General features: G+C 36.1%; 3 protein-coding genes across 3 annotated transcripts; 1 reads left to right on the forward strand and 2 right to left on the reverse strand.

The window, feature by feature from the left end:
* Positions 1 to 148: 148 nt before the first annotated feature.
* On the reverse strand, positions 149 to 1504 carry LOC145228135 (oxygen-dependent coproporphyrinogen-III oxidase, mitochondrial-like). The gene has a single exon (XM_080093128.1). It carries the CDS (start codon positions 1453 to 1455, stop codon positions 271 to 273), a length of 1185 nt encoding a protein of 394 aa, XP_079949254.1. The 5' UTR covers positions 1456 to 1504; the 3' UTR covers positions 149 to 270.
* Positions 1505 to 4588: 3084 nt separating this feature from the next.
* Positions 4589 to 7140, forward strand: LOC145228131 (NAD kinase-like). The gene is made up of 2 exons (XM_080093126.1): positions 4589 to 5409; positions 5657 to 7140. The coding sequence occupies exons 1-2, from the start codon at positions 4751 to 4753 to the stop codon at positions 6240 to 6242; spliced, it is 1245 nt and encodes a 414-aa protein (XP_079949252.1). The 5' UTR covers positions 4589 to 4750; the 3' UTR covers positions 6243 to 7140.
* Positions 7141 to 9055: 1915 nt separating this feature from the next.
* On the reverse strand, positions 9056 to 14363 carry LOC145228134 (uncharacterized). The gene is made up of 6 exons (XM_080093127.1): positions 14126 to 14363; positions 13653 to 13789; positions 12749 to 12879; positions 12122 to 12313; positions 11346 to 11479; positions 9056 to 10664 (listed from the first exon to the last, which is right to left on the reverse strand). Exons 1-6 carry the CDS (start codon positions 14295 to 14297, stop codon positions 10243 to 10245), a joined length of 1188 nt encoding a protein of 395 aa, XP_079949253.1. The 5' UTR covers positions 14298 to 14363; the 3' UTR covers positions 9056 to 10242.
* Between the last annotated feature and the right edge of the window lie 4293 nt (positions 14364 to 18656).

The raw sequence follows: 18656 nt of genomic DNA on the forward strand, positions 1-18656 counted from the left end.
TCGAAAAAAATACCTTTAATTACTCCTTTTTTGTTGTTTAATGGATATATTCTGATTTCAAAATCTAGTAAAACAATTTAATACCCACAATTGTGTTGCTATGTTGTCTTTCACCAAGCGAAATAAACTCAACTCAACTCAACTCAAGTAGAAAGAACATGTTTATTTGGCAGCAAATCTTTATCTTTGAAAGACATCAAAAATACGAAAAAAACATTATTGTTGATACAAATTGAAAGCAGCGTTTTGCAAGTAATCACTTCTGCAGTTCTAGACCCATTCTCTTGGGTTCTTTAAAACCTCAATCATTTCATTTTCAGCAGATCCAAGTTTTGGTAAGTGCATGTACTCCCATCGAGCTGTCAGGGGCAATGACATCATAATGCTTTCAATGCGAGCTCCAGGGGTTTGAAAACCAAACTTTGTTCCACGGTCATACACCAAATTAAATTCAACATATCTGCCTCTTCTTAACTGCTGCCAATTTTTTTGGTCAGCTGTAAATGATTTATTTTTGTTTTTGGTTATAATTGGCACATAGCAGGGAATAATTGCATTAGCACATGATGTAACAAAGTTTAAAACTTCCTGTGCATTTGGTTTGTCCATATCGTCAAAAAATATACCACCAACACCCCGGCACTCTCCTCTGATAGGAATGTAAAAGTATTCGTCACACCATTTTTTGTATTTGGGGTAAAGCTCTACATCGTGTCGGTCACAGGCTGATTTAAGCTCCCTGTGAAAGTGTTTGGCATCTATTACATCTAAGTACATGGGAGTAAGATCTGTGCCACCTCCAAACCACCAAGATTTTGTCCCATCTGCACTGGTCACCTCAAAGTAGCGATAATTGAAGTGAATTGTTGGACAATGGGGATTAGTTGGGTGTATCACTGAACTGACACCCATGCCTTTGTAAGGCAATGATCCATCAGAGTTACGTTGGAAGTTTTTACCTCGGCTTCTCATTTGTTTTTCTGCACCTTCAGACAAGTTTCCATACACAACTGACACATTGACACCAGCCTTTTCGAAAACCTTGCCATCTTGTAACACACATGTCACACCACCACCAGTATTTGATTCTTTTCTCCAACTGTCCACAAGGAATTTCTTGTCACCTTCTAATGCTTCAATAGCTTTGCATACCTTTGCTTGTGTTTCCATAACCATCACCTCCATTTTGGTCGCGATGCTATCTGGATTTGCACACATAGTGGCCAGGTCTGTAACTGGCGGAGCCATAAATTTTGATATATCAGGGCATCTTGCAGTCTTCTGGGTCTGAATAGTAGCAGCATCCAAACAGTGGGTTGGTTTTAATAAAGGTAAGTGAAGACTTAAGTGATTATCCAGCACATATTTTGTACAAACATATGAACCAGCAAGTCCTGTTGCTACAGAAATTATTTTTGCCTTGGATAACAACTTTTTTCCAAAGCGTGAAAACATTTTTACACAACTCTATAAGCAATCTAAACACTAAAAACAGAATCTTTAGTAATTCACAAAACTATCAAACTACAACTACCAGAAATCATACTTTCCCAATGTGTGACTTTTTACAGTACATTTGGTACAGATATTTTCAGGATATCATCTTATCTAATATGTAAATCAAAAAGTACAGACTATAAGTTGTTACTGAGTATTTTATGCAAATAACCAGAGAAAGGACCAAGGAGTACTGCCTTAGGCTCAAATCTCTGACAAGTATAAGCCCTACTTTAAACACAATTGCCTAAATTTAAACTACAGGTGTCATTATATCCATAAACGGATGTATTGTAAAGTACTTCAAAATATTTTCACCTCAAAATATACTGTAAAATATTTTACTTTTTTAATAATTTGATTTCGCTTTTTTTCAACGTAACAATTTTAACAAAGTATAAAGTAGAAAAAACGTTCACGGCTTTCTAGAAAAGACAAACCAGTTTTTTGCAAAGTTTTGCTTTGTAGTGTACGTGACCCCGACCATGACTCATCAGAAAACCGAAGAGAGTTTGTTGTGTTTATTCATGCGCATCCAAACATTTTTCACCCTGGGAAACTCCCAACATTGTTTTTACTAAAATGCAAAAGCGTGGACCATACACAAATTATTGCGGTAAAAGTCAACTGTATGTACCCATAGGGGCATATAAATTCCGTTTAAAGGCCCTTAAGACTTTTGATTTTCCACATAGTTGGCTTCTGATATCCAGTAGGCGGTTTGCGAAAGTTAATCCAGCCCTGTACCTCCAGAATATGGCGTTATACTCACACACATAAATGGTGAAAAACCTCTAGCACTGTCAAACGACTTTGGCAACATAAACCGCCAAAACAAGTAAACATAGAAGGGTTAAGACACACTACCAGAAGAGTGTTTGTTGAGCCATGGACACGTTCATTTGTTCGGAGCAATTTAGTGTGTATAAATCTATACTTATTGCATACCGGTTATTTCGAAACCTTACGTTGTCTTTTATTACCTTCTTTTGTTGGTTATGAAGCAAGCAATGACATTTTAAAAATAAAACGGTCGTTTAACCTCAATAAAAGGCGACGGATTTTATCTTGTCTGACGCTTAAAGAACATAATAGGCCAAAGATTTTTATAAGCTGCCGGATCTAAAAGGTCCTAAAATATGGGCGCCGGCAGAAAAGTTTGCAAAAGGGGGAAGTTCTGACACATACATAGGCCACCTAGATGAATTACGACATCAAAAAATATATGGATTAAATTATACATATACAGTACAATTGCGCAGCCTAGGCTGAAACACTGTATAATCTAAAAATTGCGTTATTCCCTGTGACACTTTGTTTGTTTAAAACACAGTACAACGGCAGAGATGATGGAAGCAACAACAAATATGTAAATAAGGCATGGTTAAACTAACTTGGTTAGAGGTTCAATGACATTCTCTCCTTCACTTTTTCGAGCATGACTGTTTTTCATTCATTAGGTTTTTCGACGAAATATGTTCAATTTAAGTTACATTGACATTCCAGGGAGGGCAAGTGCCCCCTCTTGCCCTTACACGATGTCCTAAAATACAAGGCCGTGCGGCTTTCTGCGAAACGCATCAGTAATCTTGGTTATATTTTTTCATCATCTTTTCGAGTGTAGCGAGAAATATCGGACTTTTTCTTGGAAATGGTTCGTGACAACTGAATGAGCATCGCACCACGGCGCAGACTTTGTTTGATGCAGATAGTTTGCTTAGCATTGGCATGACCGACATCCTGCCCAGCGGGTAATGAGGAAAGACTAGCAACCGTTTGTTTGACCGAATAGAGAAAGCAATCAATGCTTGCGACAGACCAGCAGTTTTTGCTGGCAGCGCACACGTGTTTTTGGCATTTATTTGTTGCTTAGTAGGTCAATGAATATAATTGCAAGCTGGGATTTCAAATACCTACGTATGGGGAACAAATATGAATGCAAGAACACTGTTGAATGCTAAACAGATAGTCATTACGGCTGCAGACCGTCCCCAAGGGCTTGGAGCATAAAATTGTCGCTTACCTTGAAGCTATGCCGAGAACCGCCTTGAGGCTTTTACGGTTAACTGCACGCAGGGAATGTTTGTGGTTAGATGTGTTTTTTTCCTTGTCGATTTAGCTGCAGATTGCTTAAATAAGCATAGATAACGCCTACGCGTCTAAAATCATTTGTCAATACGTTGTGTTTATTACATTGGACTTAGTTTGACTGGTCGGCGTATAGATAAACATAGCAAAACGTTATTAGGATCATAAATAACCAAAGGAAGAAAATAGTCACTTCCGTGGCTTTCGCTGGATGTGGAAGTCCGATGGATCGATCATTAGTGTTTTGTGTCGGAATAAGAGCAACGTCATTCGCGCGGTGACGTTAGTATACAGCTGAGTGAACGAATTACATTAGTCATCGTGTTCTAGCTTGGGTTGTTACCAGGCGTAGAAGGCCAAACAGGTGCGACTATTCTGCGTTATGCGATGCAGAATAGCTTTGTTGTTGTGGTAAAACAGAGGTTTTCAATCAGTGTTCAAAACGCTTTAGCAGTAAAGTTTAGTAAACAATAGTTCGTTTGGCTGCAGGAATAATTTTGATGGAGAAAATTAAGGGTTAAGTTTGTCCATTAATCTGATTCTTCTTAAGTGGTAAATAAGAAAACAGTTGTGACCGGGCTCCTCTAAAATACGCAATCTATGCAAGCTACGCAATCTACTTATAAAACCTATGCATCTTTTTAAAATGTTGACGGTTAGGGCTTTTAGGGTCTGGGTGAGGGTTTATAATAAAAATACCACAATATTTTAGTTTTAGATGCCAAGTTTGGGCCTAATATTCACCTATGCGCTGAGAGTGGTACTAAACACCATATGGTACCGCATGTTAACACTTGTATGAAAGTTAGGTCCAAAAGGTATCTGGGATTAAGTTGTAAAGTTATTTTTATTATAAACCCTCACCCTGACCCTAATAGCCCTAACCGTCAACATCTTAGGTAGTTTTTTTAGTAGATTGCTTAGATTGCGTATTTTAGAGTAGCCCATTGTGACCCACTGTAAGGGTTTAAACTAATTAAACTTAAATGACGGTTTCTAAATGCGGTCTTAAAATTTTACTGTATGTCAGGTTGTCATCTACAATGCTAGGGTCATTAGTATACAAGCAATAAAATAAGACTTGTGCATTTATATTGACCAGGTTGTTGTAAAAGGTGATAACAACAATTCTTTTGCATATGGTTGTAAAAACCACACAGCAAGTATGAGCAGAAAAGTTCACCCAGAAACAATGAACAAAGTAAGCAAAATCCAGAATTCAATGGACCCACCGCCCAGAGTGGCATTTTCGAAGCCAAAAACACCGAAAAAGAACCCAATGAAGAGAGGAAGGTCATTGATTGGCCCACTGCCTGTTTGTAATTTTGGTCCGAAAGCTTCCATGGTGGAATATGTTCGCAAGCAGTATGAAATTGACCCATATGATCAGAAGTTAAAATGGTCGAGACCACCAGAAAATGTGCTAGTGATAAAAAAAATTGATTCCGGAGTAAATAAAAACTTTAAGGCTCTTGTAAGCTGGTTGGTAATTGAGCAACAACTTTCTGTTTACGTTGAAGAGAAAGTTCTGCATAATGTGCATTTAAAAAGTGATAGCAACTTTGCGCCAGTCCACAAAAAGCTGTTGACATCGTTTAGGCCTGAAGAGATAGACCTAATAATCTGCCTTGGTGGCGATGGGACACTTCTTTATGCAGCCTCGCTATTTCAACAAAGTATGCCACCAGTTATCGCATTTTCTTCGGGATCTCTGGGTTTTCTGACCTCACACAAGTTTGAAAATTATCGTGAGAGAATTTTGAAGGTTTTGGCTGGCAACACTATCTTAATGCTGAGGAGTCGACTCCATTGTGAAGTACAAAGGTGAGTTGATTACTTCAATTTCAGATCTTATTAAATTGTTTGAGACATTTTAACTTGAAATTAGGCTTTGGTGTGGTGCTGCTCTTCATATTGTTTCATCTATCTTTTGTGTTACTGACTTGATTCCCTAAATGGTCCCTTCGCCATCTGCCAGTTGCTTGCCCAGTGTATTTTATTTGCATGCAATAACGGTATACACAACTGCAAGTAAACATGATGATGTGATTGCATTTTTGCTTTTTTGCAGAGCGAAGAAACCCATTGAGAATAGCATATCAGAAAATGGTGACCAGTCTTTGGACTTAAATGCCAACACTTCCCAAAACCAAAATCCAGACCACTGTTTATACCTGGTTCTTAACGAAGCTGTAGTTGACCGAGGTAGCAGTCACTATCTATGCAACATTGACTTGTACTTGGAGGGCAGGCGCATAACCTCAGTCCAAGGTGATGGTCTTATTATTTCAACCCCAACGGGAAGCACCGCCTATGCTGTTGCTGCTGGTGCATCAATGGTTCACCCAAATGTGCCTTCAATAATGGTTACCCCCATTTGTCCCCATTCTTTGTCATTTCGACCGATTATTTTACCCCCGGGCGCTGAGTTAAAGTTTACAGTTTCGGCGAACGCCCGAGGCACCGCCTCTGTTTGTTTTGACGGCAGACAGACTGTAACTATAGCAAAGGGGGATTATGTGACAGTGAGGACGTCGGTGCATCCAGCACCTTGTGTGTGCAATGAAAACCCATTTGATGATTGGTTCAACTCACTTAGTGAATGCTTACACTGGAATTCAAGGCAAGAACAGAAGGAATTACACGAAGAGGAATAGGGGTGTACATATTTAGCTTGCATTTTTTACGCTACCTTTTATGCTGCCTTCTGTTTTTACATAGTTTTTCACTGAAAAAATTAAATGGGCTTTATCTGACTGCTTAGTGGCAGTTGTTACTAATTTTTACATGCTCTGTTCCTTTTGATAGTTTGCGTAAGTACTGTATTTGGACCATCATTGAGTTACCGTGGTGAGATTAGTAACAATAGTGAAGCACTGCATGTGACAATTTCATTGGCAAAAGCGTTATGCAATGCTTTACCATTGTTAGTATAATCTTATGTTTTTCATTTCTTATACAACTTGGTTTATAGCTGAGTCCAGCTTTGTTTAGCATTTTGACTTGTTACAAAAAATTGTAAAGCCCTTTTTATATAAACCCTTGTAACTCCATATGATATGACCCTAAAACATTTTTATTGGGTGTTTTAAAACAGTGAAAGAAATCTAATTTTTTAATGAACATTTTAAAAAATTTCCTATTGATCTATTCAGTGTTTTCTATTGCATTTAGATTTTTAAATGGATTGGGTTACCTTTATAACCTAATTCAAATGAGAAAATAATATCTAACTTTATCTTTGATCCATTTTATCATACCAGTGGTATTGTAGTTTATATATATTGAAAATGTAGAACTGTCAAAATACTGAAGGTGCATTTAAGATTGAAGACGAACAACTGTAATACTATCAAGGGTGGTTTTTGTTGCATTTCTTTATGGCTTGATTGCAATTGTTTATGCCATGCTGCTTTGATTTGTTAATCTTCTATGCACTAGTGTTTTGTAATCTCAAGTTATCAGGCTAATAATTTTCTGCAAATCTGGTCTGCTTAGCTTAAACGGCGCCTTAGTCCATTTTAATGCACAATAAAACAAATTATAATGTTTTTATTATGAACAAGTTACTGTTGAAATATATATTGAAGTTACCTTATAATAGGCAAGGCAACAATACCTCAACAGGGTCCTGTGTATCTAATTTAACAGTTCAATTTTATCTGTTAATATTTTGCAATGGTCCAAATCACCATTTATATTGCACCAGAATTTAACAATTGTTGTGAAAAGAAAAAAGTTTTATGGTAAAATTAAATGTATGTGTTTGTACTGTATCAATTTAAATCATATTGCATGAATATATAAAACATGATTGTCAACCTAAATTGCTTTGTTCATTGTGATACCCAGAAAAGCTGTATGTAACGTGACTATTGACCTTGCCCCAGGAAATCCTAAACATTTATTGTCTGCCATAAAGCACAGCACACTACCCTAGCTCCATTACTTAGAACTTGATTTGTCATGAATAAACATTTGTCACTGACAAATTGACACAGTTTTATAGTCAAGTCATGCCGAGGGCAACTGTATCATGGGGATATGTAATAAGAGCAAGTAATTTTATTCTTTGAATGACCTTTGTGCCTGTGTGTTCAAATATATGATGTCATATCATGACTCCCTATCGTTCAAATGACATGTCAAAATTGAGTTCTTTATTTGTGTCATGCTTCTTTTGTAATGGGAAGGTGTTTGTTTTTCTAAGATTTCTTAATCAGTGGAACAAAACATAAATGTTGACTTAATTATCACCGAGTTATTGTCAATTATCAACAAAAGTGGCTGATTTTCTGTATTTCACAAACATAAGTACCTATATGTTTGCCCTTGTTATATCACAAATCAAAACATGCCAAAAGTACAGCTGCACAATTCAGTCACACATTACAAGCAATCCATATTATTCAATTACCATACCATTGTGTCTTGTGGGAATACGTACTTAGTGTACAAACATACCTCATTTGATAAATCTGACATTTTAGCACAAGGATTTATTTCCAAATACAGTTATCTTAGTTAATTTATAATGCCTTACTTGCTTATGCAAAAACATTAGTTTTTTATGGGTCCCCTTTCATGAAGGGGACACATATTGTTTTTGTCCGTATTTCTTTTTTCTGTCTAACGCTGGTTTGTATCGCTCGTTTGGTCATGAAACAGTGCTTAAAATTTGGACAGATGTTAGTTATTAATCAAAATTTGATCCTCCTGAAGTTTGACCCCGAATGACCCAGAGGTTCACCCACAGACCCCCCAAATGTTTTTTTACACCCTGGTTTATATCGCTTGTTTGGTCAAGAAAGAGTGCTTTAAATTAATTCAAATTTGGACAGATGTTAATTATCAATTACTCATCCTAGGTATTGAATAAATTGATAAAAAATGTGTCACATTTATGTGCACAAAGTGTCAATGGGTTATTGTGTTTGTGAGCTAATAAACGTACAACATTGCTTGACAAATCATTTTCTCATTGTAATTATAAATTATTCACAATGTAATCATCGCCATGGCTCAGCCAATGCTTTGCAACAATTAACTGTGCTGCTCCCACATGTACATTGTTATGTCACAGTGTGTTGTGTCATTATTGAGTAGTGGTAAGCCCACCACAAAACATGCTTGTATGATATGTTTCACCGATTAATGTGAAAAACATGTTATTGCAAGAAACTTCAATCATCTACTGTTGCTAAAAAGTGTGTTTTTTAAAGCCGTTAAAAATAGTCCACAAAAAACAACTTTCATTGGGTCTTGAGCCCTGCATACACATAGCAAATTTTTGGGCAGTGCAAAAACTTTGGTTTCTATTTAAATAAGATATGCATGATGCTATTATATATTAAGGATATATGTTAAAGACAAATGACTTTAAAAAGTTTATGTGCATAAGGTCTTTATTCACCAAGTTTTTTTATATCTTCAAGTATGAAGTATGACTATTACTTTCCCAAAATGCACATTTTAGAAAGAATTCCTCTTTATTTTAGAACCGAATTGAAAGAAGCTGTCACAACCTTACACATAATCATAACTTATGACTTCTAGGAAGACATAGTGCAGAAAGGAAACGTAATAAAGTGACAAAAAAGAACAAAGATTGGACTTGCATTGCATTTGTTTTGATACAGGCTTGCTTTTTGCGAAATCTTCTATTCCTGAAAATTCTTGTATACTGGTTTTTGTTTTAACAGATAAAATGATTTTTTTGTGACAACCTTTCCAATAAGGGCATGCAGACTCTATTATAGAAAAAAGTGGCAATTATGCAAAACTTTGCCTGCAGGGAAAACAAGCTGCTTCGTTTGTTGAAGTGCAAACACAAGAAGTGGCCACAAGCAGCAAGCCTTTTAGGAAGCATAGCAAAAGTAGTAAACTTGGATATATATGATTTCCAGTAGATGGAGTTACTGAGCCCATTATTGAAAGTAGGATATCAACTTAATAACAAATGCCCACAGCATTAATAGAAAAAATACCAAAGCTGTAGCACAGTAGTTCTCAAACTGTGCGTCGCGACGCCCTGGTGCGTTGCTTCAATTTTCCAAGGGCGTCGCAGAATGGTTCCGTTTCGTGGCTTTTTGTTGTTGTATCAATAAACACAACTTTAATAATAAGTTTCCTCATTAACTTTTACTTGGTGGTGCGTCGCAAGTCCAGAAAACATTTCCAAAGGCGTCGCAACAAAAAAAGTTTGAGAACCACTGCTGTAACAGATCATTTTTTCGTGTAGTAATACGCATTGTTGCTGAAGCAAGCATGATATATCTCATTTGATAATTCTCAAGCATTGGAAGACATTGAAGTAGTAAAAATGTTCGGCTTCAAATCAGAGGGCTAAGAGCAAAATGGTGTACAGGTCATTAAATTGCATGTCCAATTTTCCTAGCCTTTTTATGCAATAAACTTTGTGTTTGTGATATTTTTTAGAATATAAATGGCTTTGGATCCTCAATCCTCAAAATGGAAAATGTAATAAACCAAAATTGTCTATTTTAAGAAATTTAACCCACATACTTACTGCAGCAGTGACTGGTGTTGGGAACACACTGCTGAAAACAAATTTGAAAGTGCTTATACTCATGATATTTAGTTGGCTATATATGTACATAAAACACTGCATTGTATGGACCAACAAAAAACACTAAACTAATCAGTAGGTTTTAACCTCCCAGCTCTAGTTCTTTCACCCCAGGGTCGTTCGTCATTATATTGTCTCAGTAACTCTTCCTCAGTGGGTTTAGAGTTAGACGAACCAGGCAATGAGTCAGATATATCGGCTACAGGCCTTACTGTGTCTTTTTTGGTTAAGTCAGCCTTAGCAATATCCACAAGACTTGTGAATGGGTCATTGTTTTTTTGGGCTTCCTGAGTTTCAATATAGTTTTGTGTATGTATAGAGCCATGCTGTGTAACGCTTGGGGTGGAACTGCTTTGTGTAAAGTCTTTAAGCAATTCTGTTGCCTTCTCACATCCATAAGACCCTTCAGTATCACTTGAATCAGTTTCATCCTCCACAAAATGGTCATGGCTTTCCTCAATTTGATTAGGTTTTGCGGTGTTTTTCACAGCTGTAATAAAATGGCAAACAAAACTGTTATGTACTGTACTTATTCAACAACTAGTGTTTCTCGACCACTCGATGGGCCAAAAGTAAATGGACTTTCAAATGGCCAGGCTGTACAATAAAGCATTGGATGAAGTTCAATTTCTAAGTAACTTACTTCAGCAACAAGAAGCTTTTACTTCATAAATTTGGAATAGCAACCACCAAATTTTTAGCTCTTCCAGCAGTTTTTATTATAATATGCGACGTTTTGATGTCCCATACGAGACGCCTTCATCAGGGTAATGACATAAATTGAAAACACAAAGTTGTTATAAAGCGAAAAGGTCGGTGAAACACACAAAAAAGCGGTGGTAAAAAATTTATGTCATTACCCTGATAAAAGGTGTCTCGTATGGGACATCAAAACATCAGCATATTATAATAAAGACTACTGGAAGAGCTAAAAATTTCTAGGTACATTACGCCTGGCAGCAACAGTTTATTCATTGGAATAGCAATGTTTGTTGATATAATTTAGAGTGCAGTTGTGTGTGGTTCACTTTACGCTTACTAAGTACGTCACCACAGCCTAATTAATACTTCCGGGTCATAAAAATATTGAGAAGCTTCTAAATAATGTTGAGATTAGAAGAAAGGAAATATGCAAAAAACAATGACATTGGGATTCTTGACACAAACATACCATTGTTTTGCAGTTGTTCTATCCTCTCTTTTAATCTCAAATTTTCCTTGTAAGCATTTTCCAGGACAGCTTCTGTTTGCCTTAACCTTCCAACAGATTCATCCAATGACTTAATGATTTCAGTACTCATTTTTCTGTGTCACAACCAAAAAGAGTAAAATTGAGAAAAAATACCTTAATAGACCAATATGGCTAGATTTAAGGTTGCTTGTGTATGGACTGATACTTATGGCTTTTGCATGACCAGTTTCATCAAAATATCAAATTTGCTCATAAAACTCAGTACTGTTTAAAAGTAGAACCAAATAGATAGCCAGAATAAGTTTTTTTGCTTTGCAGTACTTTTACACAAAAATTCAGAATGTGTTATGGCATGGAGTGATGGTGAACCACTTTGCTTTGCAGCAAAGCAGCAAAAATGAAACCAGTGGTACAATGCTTAAAATATTTGTGATATGGACATCATTAAGACTGCACTCCTCCTAATATGGCCGTAAACCTTGTTTTAAGTGAAAATAAAGTCTAGTTTAAAATCAAATCAACCATATAGTAGCAGTTTTCCGGTGATTACTGTTCTAATCTTGAAGTCATGGCAAAATAGTAAAACAGTAAAATAGAAAATTATTATTTTATCGCTTTGGGGAAATGTATATTCTGTAAGAATACTGTGTACAATGGTTGATTCTGTTTGGCCTAGGGTTTTATGCACTGGGTTTTGGATTGCCATGACTTCAAGATTTAGAAAATTGATCTAGATATTATGGGTGGTTGTTTACCTGGTTGCATCAACCACATGCAACATGTTTGATTTGCTGTTCGTTGATGCCGAACATGATGATTCCAATGTGGTAAGTGCTACTGTCATTTGTGGCGACCTTTCCTTCTGGTGTATGCTTGGATAAGGTTTGTATGCACCACAGGTGGTTGCCTTTAGGTTGACAATTTCGACAGGTACTGGAGCAAATCGTCTGCAGTGAACAAATACTTCATGTAAATCTAAGCTTCATATGTCTTAATTTAGTTGATAAGAACTTTAGCAAACAACTTGCAAAACTTTCTGTGCCTTTTTTTTATTTTTTTTATTTTTAAGGTGACTTTAATTTAGTTTAACCCAACTAATTACACTGGGTTGAAGCAATGACGCTCAAGTTTCTTGCTTAGTTTAACACAGATGGTCCAGAAAGAGGTAAAACCCATCTTGTGAGCCACCTTCACAACTAATGCAGAAAAAATTTAGCAAGCATAACTCTAGTTCAGTTAAACACTAACAATAAAATGCAACAAATACTATTGGACAACTGCAGTCATTTTAATGATTAGTTTAATTTAAGCCAATCATCTTGCATTAACGAAAAATAAAATCTTTGATGGAAAATGATTTAGAAACATTATATCTTACTAACCCGTTGTCCACAGTAAATGCAACACATTTCCAAGTGTAAGTTGACTGCAATTCCACCCAACTTTCCTGAATTAAGATTGTTACAACTTGTTCGCCAATACCGACAGATTTCATAAGCTTGCGGTGGTTGGACTAAAAGTAAACATTTTGTAAATTAATATTAGGATTGTTGAACTGCAAAAATGTGACATGTTTTTGACAACAATTTGTAACAAAGACATTGTAGCAAACTGGGTTAAAAGCCATCTTAGGACTTCCAACAATGACAAAAAAATCCACTATTATGCCTATAATAATTTATGCTAATCAATGTGTTTAACTGATTTTTTGGGCATTAAGAATTTGCCAACGCAAACTTTGTGATGTGTATATTATGGCCAAAATATAAAAAAATACTCTACTGAGTTGAGTTGAGTTTATTTCGCCTGGTGAAATAAATCATAGCAGGACAATAGCGCTAAAATATTCACAAAGTCAGAAATAGATGCACAACGTTGAGACATTATAAAGCATTACAAACTTAAGGACCCTGGTATATGGTAACTGTTAATTGCGCTGGAGCTATAACAATGTCTGGCCTTGTACCAGTCTGCAGAATGTGGCAGGTGCACATGCAATTTTTTTAAAAACAAAATTTTTTGCACGCCAATTTTTGGGGTTTGGACATGCAAATTTTGCACCAAAGGAGTTTAATTGGCCTGTCTCGATCTCTTTTACTTGCTTTGCGCCTCCTGAAATAGGTCTTGCCTGCGAACTTACGGGACGTGCATGTGCGTGGGACATGTAGGTCCTGCACATGCGAAATCTCGTCGGTAACTGCCATGTTCTGCAGACTGGGCTTTGTAAATCATTTTTCATATGCAGAGTGGAAGGGGGACAGTTGTGTCATTTTGTCAACAACATACCTTTTCTCTCACTGTAAGACTAAGAAGTGGTCTTCGGCAAAACTTAAACCGACCTAAAACAGTTGGGTTGCATTGGGCTCTTTGTTTGTTTTCCTCCGCCAACAGTTTATTTGGAATAACTTTTAGGCAATGTATCGCTATAAAAAAGAAATATAAGGAATTTAAAACACTTTAAAGGTTTTGTTTAATTCTAGGCAAAAGAGCACAGCAGTTTGAAAAAAATGGATTGGCAAACCCCTTTTTAAACTATTAAACACAAAGTGTTTGTTTAAGTTGGATTAGTTTGCTTGAAACAAGAAAAACATAGAAATACAATTGCACTACAACGATCTCCAAGTCGAAAATAGCTACTAAACGTTAAAAATAAAACGTTATGCGCAAAAAAGTGGATGGCGCATGGCTAAAAGCGCAATATATGTTGTTAGGCAATTTGTACGCCTTTCAATGTATAGTAAAAATGCCGTGCTACTTACAAATAATATCTTCCGTAGTTGTAGTGACGTTTGAATCGGTTATTTGTCTCATCGTTTCTTCAGCCATTTCACCGCACAGGTATCCTTCTGCTTGTCCATTGGACTTGCTTGCTTCATACACAAGCATGGCCATGCATGGGGACGAAATCTTTACCTTTATTTTGGGACTCATGTTATAAAAACTATGACTGCAAACTTCCTATTCCTAATAAAGGTGCAAAACTGAAAAGTTTACCACAATTTCGTTTTAGGCGAAGCACGACACATCCTTTAACGGAATCATCTGTGGAACGTTAAAATACGTAACCAACTAAAAATTATTTTGCTGTTTTTAATTATATCGCAACAAGTCTTTCTTTTTTAAAATATCATTTTTGCTTCTTTAATGTTTAAAAAAGTTTCAAGAAAAAAAAATGTTACATTTTTAGCTCTAACAATTTTAATAAATGCAAAAGAATAGGTCTTTATCCATATAATTATACAATTCTAGCTTGTAAAACTTTTTCGCAAATAAATACTTCCACATTAAAAATTGAAATCCTCCGAAAATGTGTTGTCGCCAAGCAACAGCAGTGAGTCAAATGTTACGGTTGAGTGCACTGCTGTTTCCAAGGGCTGCTTTAGTTGATATTTGACGCGTCAAAATATTTATTCACGGTACCTACCAAGTCAGTAGCGGTGCCTTTTGAGGCAAATTTGCGTGTTTTGTGGTTGGAGGCAAACTTGGAGATACTAAGCAATTATATAAAAAAGTTGTTTTATTTGTTTAAACTTGAAGTTTAGCATGTGAAAGTACTGACAGACAGTACATTTTGAATTGAAACTTTTCAAGTGTGTCTGGTAGCACAGTTAGCATTGGTAACCAACTAACAAATGCCGGCAAAACAGAATATGGTTGCGACATAAAAGAGCCTGTAACTAGCCTAGTTCATAGCGGGAGTTATTTTATTGCGCATGAACAATAAGACAGATATCATCAAAGGCTTGCGCACAAAAAAGGTTTAAATGTTGGCCATGGTGTTGTCACAACATAAAAATGCTTTCAACGAACAAAGCACTCTTAATTAGGTCTAGCTGCTACAAGACCCTTATCCTTGAGAATGTTTAACGCAAGTTTAAGCTAACATTTGAGTTATTAACTTGCTTATAGGCAAAGAAAGCATAGCAAAGAAAGATTGTATTTTATTTTAGTTGACAGAAATTCGTAACACTTTCAGTTTGCAAGGCACTATTAATTCGAAAAATAAAACGTTCTGGATTATTTGTCGAGATCTGGACCATGCCAGATGTCGTTTTATCATAGACAAGCCCACTTGATCTGATCAGCAAGCCACTTCTGTCGTAGACTGGATGGTGCGTACACAAGCGTATGAACACATGCAGTTCATGTAGTGTAATTCTTATCGTAACTTCACTGCGTAACAGGGTGGTTTGAAATAACAAGGAAAACAAGGGAAAGGCCTATGTGGTTGTACTTCAGTCAGTAGGCTATTTGCTTTTGAATAAACATGTGTAACTTGGCTAGGTGATAACAATATTTGATTTGTACCAAATAGTAAGGATCGGCAACTTTTAGCCTTGTATTGTAACAATCTAAACTTACCATTTGGAAAGTGTTGCATTATATAGCCAAATAGACTATAAAATAATGAATTTTTAATACCTGCATATAGGTTGTCAATTATTATTAAATGTTGTACAAAACTATAATTTTATGTGACAAACCATTTGACGATGATTGATCAAGCATTTCGTTATTTTCGACGGTAGGGAAACGATGTCTTATTTGTTCGGACAAGAATTGTTATTTTCTAATCGATTTTTGTGAGATTAACTGCTATCTATGCAATAACATCGCCCGCTGTACATCTGCGTGTAAATGTCTGGCATTTTTACATCGTAAATATTACGCGGAAATCGATGAAGATTATAAATGATGTACTTTATAAATATCTTTTATCTTGAAGGCGCTATATGTGAAAAAAATACTGATCCACCAATAGGGAAATACATTTGATTCAAATGAATACAATTAGAACATTATATACGGATCTTTTCATTAGTTTAATAATGAAAATAACGCCCTAAATAGACGTAAAAAGCTATAGCTCACATTGCTGATGATGGCATGAGCATTTGCCGAAACATTTAAACAATCAAGCATGTCGCATTTTACGTCTATTTGTGCCAGTATTTTCATTATGAATACAATTAGGTAGTTAAATTTGAGGCGAAAACTCATAATTTAGGTAACTTTGTTGGGATAAATTATTATCATACTGCAATGTTTAAAAACAAAACGGATTCTTTTATGTTAAAATAGCCGATTTGATTTTGCATTGAGAATTGAAAGCAAAACAATATTGATCAGTAAACCGGTACAGGTTTTCGAAATTGAAATACTCCACCACTTGAGTTGACCGTGTGATGAGTGGCTTACAACAAGGGCTATTCAATCATTTATCGGCTTCTATTCATCAAGTCAATTTAAGCATTCACAAATTGCTTGTGGTTCCACCTACTATAGTTAAATGTCAAACCATCTTTCAAACTACCATTTCCATGATTTGTCACGCACTACCCATAATTTTGACACCTGCACTTTTTGGCGTACAAGCCTTCTGTCAATATCGCATTAATTTTTGAAAATGTGCAGGTGTAGTTATGGAATTTAATTCGTCTATTTGGCCAAGGGTTTGTGAATGGCATTTTTCGCATAGTGTCTGTTTAAATATAAAAGAAAGTATAATTTGCTATAGCATCATAACGTTTTACAAAAAGTATTACTCTACGTCGTCTACGATATAATACTCTGACCAGTCAGCACAAAAGCGTAGGCTCCAATTTTTAGTGGTTTCCTAGCCTAAACCGTTGCCAAATAACGCAAGTTAAAAAAACTTTTTTCACTATCAAATAAGCAAATTTTCAGCAAAAACCATTAACAGTTTAGCACAGAACACCAAGTACAACTTTACAAACACGTAAACGATACAGTTCGCTTCTAGCAAATGGAGTTTTTGTTTCACAGCAAATGAAGCGTTTAGTCATGTTTCACTCCAGTAAGTTCTGCTTGGCAAATCAGTAAGTTCACAAGCTTAAAGCCCATTGACGTTCGTCTGGTTTCAGAAAAACGAGGCTCAAAAGAACAAGGTATTTTCGTGAATGCCTCTGGGCTTCGTCGAGCATAACTCAGCGTCTCTTCAGTCAGTCGTGTGTTGGGAATTGGTGTTTGTGCGACGTTTTTGGAACAGTAGCTTATGTTGTACTATTTGTTGATGTTCCTTACAATAACACTATAGAAACATGTAAAATTGTGTCGGTAAAAGATGCTCTAGATTTGTTAACAAGGTTGAATGTTTCTTTAACGTGTAAAATGTTTGGTATTTTAATGCTAAAAGGTTGTATTTTATAATTTCACGTGTGTACACTGTTCAAGATACTCTAAAAAACCTTTGTCTGTCAAAATACACATGTTTTCGTGGTTTTAATTTAATAGGAACGCCTACTGTCATACCATTATGGCTAACATTTACACAGGCGCTAGTGCAAAGTATACGTTGTTTGCTATTGATAAATCAAGACTATCTGCTTTAATTTTCCAGAAGCGTTATGCTGAGAAACTGAATATTATCACTTACTATGATCTTATTAAATTGCTAGTAGGCTACGGCAGAATTAATTTAGCTTCGACACAACTTAATAAGTTTTCGAAATTAAAGGACTGATTTATGCAGCACCGTATAGTTTGTATTAGGGAAAAGTGCTTTTAATGTAATCATCATTGAGCTGCTATACTGCCTACGACAGGATATGTTAAGTTAGGGCCATTTCAAGTATATGTTTACAAAGTAAAACGACTGTTTTGACATTCCGCAATTCGTAAAGGTGAAAAAGTATTGGACGCTTATATATGAGCATAGGTATTGGTTTGTTGCACCTGCGTTTCGTTACATAACCACCGGTTTGCAATTTCAATTTATCGATATCACCTGCTACTGATACGGTCAATGGTTTACCGAACACGCCAGGTGCATTGTGTGTACGTATTAATTTTTAAAGCCCTTCCCTTTACCGCAGAGTTATTCGCGCGTTTTCCTCAATGAATAAACAATGAGATGATGTCATTCAGTGCTGAGTAGATCATCTGTCGAGCTCGACAAACATTTCGAAGGCGCCCGCGGTTAAGACAATTGAACAATAGGAAAATCGCGCGAAAAATGTTGCGACACTACCAGTACCAGACCACTCTCAGTCTGCTCTAAAGGTATCGGATATCATTACGTCAGGGAATACGACGGCTAACTTTTGAGTTTAAGTTGGTTGTGTTGTTACAGCGATTGCTATTTTTTATACATAGTCGAATTGTAGGTTGTAAGGTAGTTAGCCGCACTTGGTACAATACTACATTTCAAATTTGTAGAATTCGAATTTTTGTTAACATTATCCGTTGGTCTTTATTTGTTGACTTTTGATCTGTTTAAATGTTACTAAAGTTGCAAAATAAGTTGTTGTTTGTTTTTGCTCAGGTTGA

The sequence above is a fragment of the Phallusia mammillata genome, chromosome 5, assembly GCF_965637545.1.
Source record: "Phallusia mammillata chromosome 5, kaPhaMamm4.hap1.1, whole genome shotgun sequence".
NCBI lineage: Eukaryota > Metazoa > Chordata > Ascidiacea > Phlebobranchia > Ascidiidae > Phallusia > Phallusia mammillata.

What these genes read in the sequence shown, in the direction of transcription:
- LOC145228135 (XM_080093128.1), bottom strand. Translation starts at nt 1,455, where the DNA reads ATGTTTTCACGCTTTGGAAAAAAGTTGTTATCCAAGGCAAAAATAATT.
- LOC145228131 (XM_080093126.1), top strand. Translation starts at nt 4,751, where the DNA reads ATGAGCAGAAAAGTTCACCCAGAAACAATGAACAAAGTAAGCAAAATC. An exon ending in CTCCATTGTGAAGTACAAAG is followed by an intron (nt 5,410 to 5,656) that starts GTGAGTTGATTA and finishes GCTTTTTTGCAG; the next exon opens with AGCGAAGAAACCCATTGAGA.
- LOC145228134 (XM_080093127.1), bottom strand. Translation starts at nt 14,297, where the DNA reads ATGAGTCCCAAAATAAAGGTAAAGATTTCGTCCCCATGCATGGCCATG. An exon ending in CATGTGGTTGATGCAACCAG is followed by an intron (nt 11,480 to 12,121) that starts GTAAACAACCAC and finishes GTTGTGACACAG; the next exon opens with AAAAATGAGTACTGAAATCA. An exon ending in AGAACAACTGCAAAACAATG is followed by an intron (nt 10,665 to 11,345) that starts GTATGTTTGTGT and finishes ATTTTATTACAG; the next exon opens with CTGTGAAAAACACCGCAAAA.